This window comes from Euprymna scolopes, chromosome 46, assembly GCF_053919585.1.
Source record: "Euprymna scolopes isolate OS-2025 chromosome 46, ASM5391958v1, whole genome shotgun sequence".
NCBI classification, from domain to species: Eukaryota; Metazoa; Mollusca; class Cephalopoda; order Sepiida; family Sepiolidae; genus Euprymna; species Euprymna scolopes.
Window position 1 is genome coordinate 216,331,177 of NC_136527.1, and position 8,045 is coordinate 216,339,221.

Genomic DNA, 8,045 nt, shown 5'->3' on the forward strand with positions numbered 1-8,045 from the left:
AGACATGGGGAGGTTGGGGGTGTCTATTCCGAAAGCCGTTCTTAACATGGTGACGTTAGGGGTCTATCCCGACAGCCGGCCTCAACATGGGGAAGTTGGGGGATGTCTATCCTGAAAGCCGTTCTTAACATGGCAAGGTTGGGGGAGGGGCAGGGTCTATCATGAAAGCCATTCTTAACATGGCAAGGTTGGGGGAGGGGGGATCTATTTCGAAAGCTGTTCATAACATGGGGGAGAGGTCTATTCAGAAAGCCGTTCTTAACATGGGGAGGTTGAGGGTGTTTATTCTGAAAGCCGTTCTTAACATGAAATTCAGAGAAAATGAACACGGACATCAAATTTGTTGCCAAGATCGCTGAAAAAAAAAAAAATGGTGGGATCCTTCTATCGATCCAGTAGATATCTACTTACTGATGCAATTCTCTATCTATATAAAAGCCAGGTACGTCCAAGGATGGAGTACTGCTGCCACATCTGGGCAGGAGCTGCTAGGAAAACTTTATCTTGCCTTGACAGAGTTCAAAATAGACTTCGTAGCTTCGTAGGGGATGCCCTTTTCTCTTCCCTGCAACCTCTTTCTCACAGAAGAGACGTTGCGAGTCTGTGCTTTATTGTTGGCAAGTGCTCGTCTGAGCTCGAATCTATGATCCCCTCTCGCCAAACTTTCACAAAAAACACTCGTCTAGAGGAAACCACTATCAATAATTTCCCACACTCTTTATCTGTGCCTAAACCTAAACGTAGATTCCATGAACAAAGTTTCTTTCTTACAACTGCACACCTGTGGAACTCACTTCCATTTTCCTGCTTTCCAGCCGACTACGACATGGTTATGTTCAAGTCCAATGTAAACAAGTTCTGGAATAGCCGTTCCCCTTAAGTAATCCAATTTACCAAATTTACAGTATTAACGATTCCTATGATATTGTCCCTTTTTTACCCTTATCCTTGAGTGGCCTCTAAGCCATAAGTGGTGTCACCTATTAAAAAAAATTTAAAAAACTATCACTATAGCAACCTTTTGTTTAACCTCGATTGCACCAAACTGTATGACGTCATAAAGTCACTAAAATAACAGTGTTTACCAATAAAATGGCGCCCGAGTGACACTAAGTTTGGGAAATGGAGTTAAAAATAAAAAACTACACAAATACTGTTAAAAACTTTTTTTTTTTTTTTTTTTTTTTTTTTTTTTACACAGTGATCACCACTTATCAAGGCCCGGAAGCCACTCAGGGATAAGGGTTATTGCAAGTACATTAAGTTAGTGAGGAGATTTGATGAAGTGTTTACTTAAGGGGGCGGTTCATTAGGAATTTGTTAACATTGGACTTGAAGACATCCAAGTTGTAGTCCGGAGGGAAGCAGGCAGACGGAACAGAGTTCCACAGGCGTGCAGTTCTAAGAAAGAAGCTTTGTTCATAGAATCCGTTTTGATTTAGGCACAGATATAGAGTGAGGGAAATTTTTCACAGTGGATTCAGCTAGACGGGTGTTTTTCGTGAAAGATTGGCGAGGGGGAACCAGAGATTGGAGTTCAGACGAGCATCTGCCATGGAAATAACGATAAAACAAGGATAGGCTCGCAACGTCTCTTCTGTGGGAGAGAGGTTGCAGGGTAGAGAAAAGGGCATCCCCCATTAAGCCACGAAGTCTATTTTGTACTCTGTCAAGGCAGGATAGGCTGTTTTTAGCAGCTCCTGCCCAGATATGGCAACAGTATTCCATCCTTGGACGTACTTGGCTTTTATATAGATAGAGAATTGCATCAGTAGGGAGATATCTTCTGGAGCGGTAGAAGGATCCCACCATCTTTCCAGCGACCTTGGCAACAGACTTGATGTACGTGTTCCATTTCAGATCAGGAGTAAAGGTCAGACCCAGAAGCTTGTCAAAACACGGAGCCTCACCCAGACGAGAGCCATCCATCACAATTGATGCCAGCTGGGGATCAGAGCGTTGATGATGTAAGGATAGGAGTTTGGTTTTGGATGCATTAAAGGTAACTAGCCACATTTTCCCCTACTGAACCATGCGCTCGAGATCAGAGGAGAGAGAATCAGAGAGAACTTTGTCATTTACAGCCTTTGATGTGTTGCCGTAGATGGTTGTGTCATCAGCATAGATGTCAACGAATGATTTAAGTATGTGTTTAGGGAGGTCATTGATGTAGATCAGGAAGAGAGTTGGGCCCAGGATTGACCCCTGGGGGACTCCAGCATTTATATTGCAGGCCTCGTTCAATATGTTACCCTGACGTAGACTATATATATTGGGTGGGTTTTTAACAGTATTTTGTATATATTTTTATTTTTAACTTATTTTCCCAAACTTACCTTAAATCTTCCAATACATTGGTAAACACTGTATCTTTTTGAGCTGAATAAACATGTTAAATTAAATAAAAACACTAAAAAGATTGTCCAGTTAGGTAGAAAAGTAACTTATCTTGCCTTTGGTAACATTTATTTGTTATATATTTGTTTTTAGACAACTTTTTCGAATTTATGTGTATAATTTAAAAAAGGGGGGGGGACAAGATTCGTTAGGTCTGCTTTTTTTTTTTTTTTATTTCTTTATTTTGTTCCCCCCCCAATATGTTTTTCGAACCGAATAAACATGCTACATTAAATAAAAACACTAAAAACTTATCCAGTTAGGTAGAAGAGTAACTTATCTTGCCTTTGGTAACATTTATCAGTTTTTGTTTTTGAAAACTTTTCGAATCTATGTATGATTAAAAAAAAAAAAAGGGGGGGGGAGAAGATTCTTTAGGTCTGCCCCTCCCTTTTTTTTTTTTTTTTTTTGTATTTGTACAGTTTAACCAAGACATTAAAAAATGAAAATATCGAAAAAGGTTATATTGTACGCATCCGTTTTGGACTGAAGATCTTCGGAAAAAAAAAAAATTTACTTAATTTGATCGAGTATTTTTTTTTTGTTTATTTTTACGGCGGAAAAACGCGTTTTTATGAGTGCGTTGAAGTCAGCCATTATGAAATGTTTAACACACCAAGGGGAGATAACTCCATGTAAAACACCGACACTCCCTCCCTCATCTTTAATACTCCTCAAGGTCGCTGGAAAGATGGTGGGATCCTTCTACTGCTTCAGAAGATATCTCACTACTGATGCAATTCTCTATCTATATAAAAGCCAAGTACGTCCAAGGATGGAATACTGCTGCCATATCTGGGCAGGAGCTGCTAAAAACAGCCTATCCTGCCTTGACAGAGTACAAAATAGACTTTGTGGCTTAGTGGGGGATGCCCTTTTCTCTACCCTGCAACCTCTCTCCCACAGAAGAGACGTTGTAAGCCTATCTTTGTTTTATCGTTATTTCCATGGCAGGTGATCGTCTGAACTCCAATCTCTGGTCCCCCCTCGCCAACCTTCACGAAAAACACCCGTCTAGTTGAATCCACTGTGAAAAATTTCCCCCACTCTTTATCTGTGCCTAAATCAAAACGCAGATTCCATGAACAAAGCTTCTTTCTTAGAACTGCACGCCTGTGGAACTCTGTTCCGTCTGCCTGCTTCCCTCCGGACTACAACTTGGATGTCTTCAAATCCAATGTTAACAAATTCCTAATGAACCGCCCCCTTAAGTAAACACTTCATCAAATCTCCACACTAACGTAATGTACTTGCAATAACCCTTATCCCTGAGTGGCTTCCGGGCCTTGATAAGTGGTGACCACCGTGTAAAAAAAAAAAAAAAAAAGAAAAACAAATACCAGTCTTTCTTCCTAAAAATCAAACCTTTTGCTCAGTATCATAAATTGTTTTTTCACTGTTTTTTTTTTTTTTCGGAAAACTTCGTTCCATAACGGATATGTACAATATACCTTTTTTTCAGGTTTGTTTTACTGTACACAGATTCGAAAAAGTTGTCAAAAAAACAAATATATAACAAATAAATGTTACCAAAGGCAAGATCAGTTACTTTTCTACTTAATTGGATAAGTTTTTAGTGTTTTAATTTAATGTAACATGTTTATTCAGCTCGAAAAAGTGTTTACCAATGTATTGGAAAATTTAAAATGGCAGCTGATTCTCTCTTTGAGGCGGCAAGTTTGGGAAAATGAGTTATAAATAATAAACTAGACAAAATACTGTTAGAAATTTGCTCATTATATGTTACCGTGACATAGGTTGAAATATATATCCGGTGGTTTTTAATAGGGGTCGGGTCTACGTTGGAGGATGGAGTTCTAGGTTTATTCGGGTTTCTTTTTTTGAGATTTGTCATGATTGTTGAGGTTTTGGGGTTTGTGGAGCAGCTCGGTAGACTTGGTTGGAGCAGGACAGAAAATAAGAGAGAAAGAGATAAGAAATTTTGTGTTTACAGTAAAACAAACCCGTTACTTTTCTACCTAATTGGATATGTGTTTAGTGTTTTTATTTAATGTAACATGCTTATTCAGCTCGAAAAACATACAATGTTTACCGATGTATTGGAAAATTTTAAATGGCGCCCGACTCTTTGACACGATAAGTTTGGGAAAAGGAGTTATAAATAAAAAAAAATAGTCAAAATACTGTTAAAAACCTACCGAATATATGTCAGCCTATGTCACGGTAACATATATTGAGCGTGTTTCTAACAGTATTTTGTCTGGTTTTTTATTCATAACTTATTTTCCCAAACTTACCGTGTCAAAGAGAGAGTCGGCCGCCATTTTAAAATAATAAGGGTTAAAAGTTATCGCGATATAAAAGTTTTATGCATTGTATTCTTTGGCGGCCATATTTTTTACGCGCATGCGATGTCAGTCAGAGATGAGTAGATTTGTTTATGGCGTAAAAAAGATGGCCGCCAAAGAATACAATGCAGAAAACAACTTTTTATATCTCGATAACTATTTCTGCAAAATTTCAATGCGATTTTCGGTACTTGTGCAGTTTTCCATTGACATTAAAAAAAAAAAACGGAAAGTTCAAGTGGGGGATTTCCCGAGGCCAAATTTCGCGAATTTGGCCTTTTTTTTAAAGCAGTTTGGCCTTCAAAATTTCTGTTTGGCCTTTTTTTCTTCACCGATGAAAAATTTCAGAAAAACTAATGGATGGTTCTCTCGCAATAGTCCGGACAATTCGCTAAATTATCTCGTCAAAACCTTAAATCTCGAATTTTTGTGCATTTTGTTTTGGGGGGGGGGGCTAACAAACAAGAGCAAAAAAAAAAATGTGCCGTATTTTTAAAAGTTTTATTGCGTTGGATTTCCCGAGGCCAAATTTCGCGAATTTGGCCTTTTTTTTAAAGCAGTTTGGCCTTCAAAATTTCTGTTTGGCCTTTTTTTCTTCACCGATGAAAAAAAAAAAAAAAAGCAAATAAAAACAACGCAATAAAACTTTTAAAAATTTCAGAAAAACTAATGGATGGACAAATTATCTCGTCAAAACTCGATTTTTTGATAATTTTTTTTTTGGGGGGAGGGGCTAACAAACAAGAACAAAAAAAGTGTATTTTTAAAAGTTTTATTGCGTTGTTTTTATTTGCTTTTTTTTTTTATTTCATCGGTGAAGAAAAAAAGGCCAAACAGAAACTTTGAAGGCCAAACTGCTTAAAAAAAGGCTAAATTCGCGAAATTTGGCCTTTTTTTTATCAAAAAAAAAAAAAAAAAAAAAAAAAAAGGGAAATCCCCCTCCCACTTGAACTTTCCATTTCTTACCTTTTACGAAATGTCGGGGTCCGGCTGGAGACCCTCGTCCTCCTCGTCCGACTGGGTTTCGGAGTTCGAATCTTCCGAACGACACGTGGCCGGAAGTTGGCGCTGAGAAAAGGGCGGATACAATTTCGCCGCCTGTGCAAAAAACTTGTGCAGTATACTCGTCTTGTCGTCGGCCACCGACGAAATAAACAAATACCTCGAGAGATACTGGTGCATATATTTCGATTTGATGCCCGGCCGTTTCACCCACATCTTCAGCTCGCGCCAAAACAGGTGGATGAGACTATTGTTCTCGTCCCGTCTGGCCACGCGGTCGCCCTCCCCCAAACTTTCAGGGTCGCTGATTACGAGATGCTTATAGGGCAAACCCAGCTCACTTATACTGTCTTTGTAGACCGAATCAGCCTCGCTGTAAATGACCGACCCCGGTTTTACATACCTCTTGATGAGGGGAGCGAGGGTCGATTTGCTAGGTGGTTCCCCGTTGGTCTTTAACGTTAAAACGAACCTCCGTTTTGTCGACCTCTCGATGCCGCCAAACAACCACAGGGGCTCCAAGTAGGTTGACCCGTTGTAACGACTCGGGGCGATCAGGGTCACGTCACGTCTATCTCCACGTCGACCCCGGCTCCCCCGATTGGGTCCTGGTTCTGGAACCAGGCATCGGTCACCTCACAGCAAAACGATCGCCAGTCGACCGACGTGCTCGTCGACAGCTCGATGCATTCAAAAACCGTCCGATGGTCCCAGAGTTGGCTGAGGAAATGGTTGACAAAGAGGACGATCTTCCACGGTGGGATGTTGGCATTGGTCAAGAAGGATCCTTTCGAGTCGGAAGCCATAAAGCTGCACCGTTTCTTGGGCCCGGGGGTGGAAGAAGGGAGGCTTTTTCGACACCGCCAAGCCCGACGATCCTTTCGGTAAGCACACGGCGATTTACAACGAGGGCAGACGACCGTCCTGGGTAACACCCCATGCGACCGAAAAAATTCCAGACTTGCTTCGTTGTCTTCGTAAAACTTAACGACACATTCGTAATAACTGAACGAACACGACGTGCACGCCATATTCGGTTAGAAGCTCAAATTAATACTTCCGGTTCCGGTTGTTCGGCGCATGCGTCCTTAACTACGGCCGTTTTTTTTTAAAGCAGGCATGGTCGATCGAAAATGACGTCATACAGTTTAGTGCAATCGGGGCCACAACAAAAAGGTTTTTTTTTTTTTTTTTTTTTACATAAGCATCACCACATTATCAAGGCCAAGAGGCCACTCAAGGATAAGGGTTACAGAGTGTACAGTAGAAATTGGACAATATAGTAATCATTAGTAATGAAAATTTGGTAAATTTGATAACTTATATGGAACGGCTCATCAAGAACTTGTTTACGTTAGATTTGAAGACGACCATATTGTAGTCAGCCGGAAAGAAGGAAAACGGAAGACAATTCCACAGGCGTGCAGTTCTAAGAAAGAAGCTTTGTTCATGGAATCTACGTTTAGGTTTAGGCACAGATAAAGAGTGGGGGGAATTATTGATAGTGTTTACAGCTAGACGAGTGTTTCTTGTGAAAGTTTGGCGAGGGGGGACCAGAGACTGAAGCTCAGTCGAACACTTTCCATGAAAATAACTATAGTGATAGTTCCTATTTACAATGCCTCCCCACGGGACAGAGTTAGACACCAGGGTCGTTTTTTTTTAACGTGGAGAAAAGGAACAAAAATAAAAAAAAATTGTCTCAGTTGTGAAGGATTTCTCCTCCACTGACAGAGAACAAGAAATTCAAGTGCAGCATCTGAAGAACAGATACTACACTTTGATCTTGTCCCGAGTTGCTTAAAAACATAAAAAAAGAAAAAGAAAAAAATGTTTTTTTGTTTTTTTTACAAGGTTGTATTTATTTGCTTCCCCACTGAGCAAATTAGGCACAAGGCCGTTTTTTTAATGTGGAGAGAGAAGGAGTGAGGAGGAAAAAAGGGACCAGCTCCCGATGGGTCAAGGCCCGGAAGCCACTCAGGGATAAGGGTTATTGCATGTACAGTAAGTTAGTGTTGAGATAAAGTGTCTTACTTAAGGGGGCGGTTCCATTGGGTGTATCAGAATTTTTGTAGGAATTTTTGACACCCCTAACACGAAACTGCGAATAAAATATAAAAAACTCGTAATTTCTCTTTTAAAAGTGGGTTGTTTATTTTCTTTATGGATTATACTTCCAAAATAAACTATTAAAGTTGTTTTAAAAGTAATAGCAATATTTTTTTTTAAACAGTAATGAATTTTACGAACTCAATATTTTTCAATTTTTAAACTTTAAAAATCTATCAAAATTTTTCTATTGATTCTATTTTTACGATATTTTCAGGGTCAATGTGA

General features: G+C 39.6%; 1 protein-coding gene across 1 annotated transcript in view; it reads right to left on the bottom strand.

The window, feature by feature from the left end:
- LOC145270362 (uncharacterized) overlaps positions 1–6,739 on the bottom strand; it is a 33,695-nt gene extending 26,956 nt beyond the window's left edge. Inside the window, exons 1-2 of the mRNA XM_080126011.1 lie at positions 6,613–6,739; positions 5,673–6,343 (exon numbers count right to left, since the gene is read on the bottom strand). Of these exons, the coding sequence (XP_079982137.1) occupies positions 5,676–6,343; positions 6,613–6,739 (795 nt within the window). The 3' untranslated portion in view covers positions 5,673–5,675. The remainder of the gene's footprint in view (positions 1–5,672; positions 6,344–6,612) is intronic.
- Positions 6,740–8,045: the final 1,306 nt, after the last annotated feature.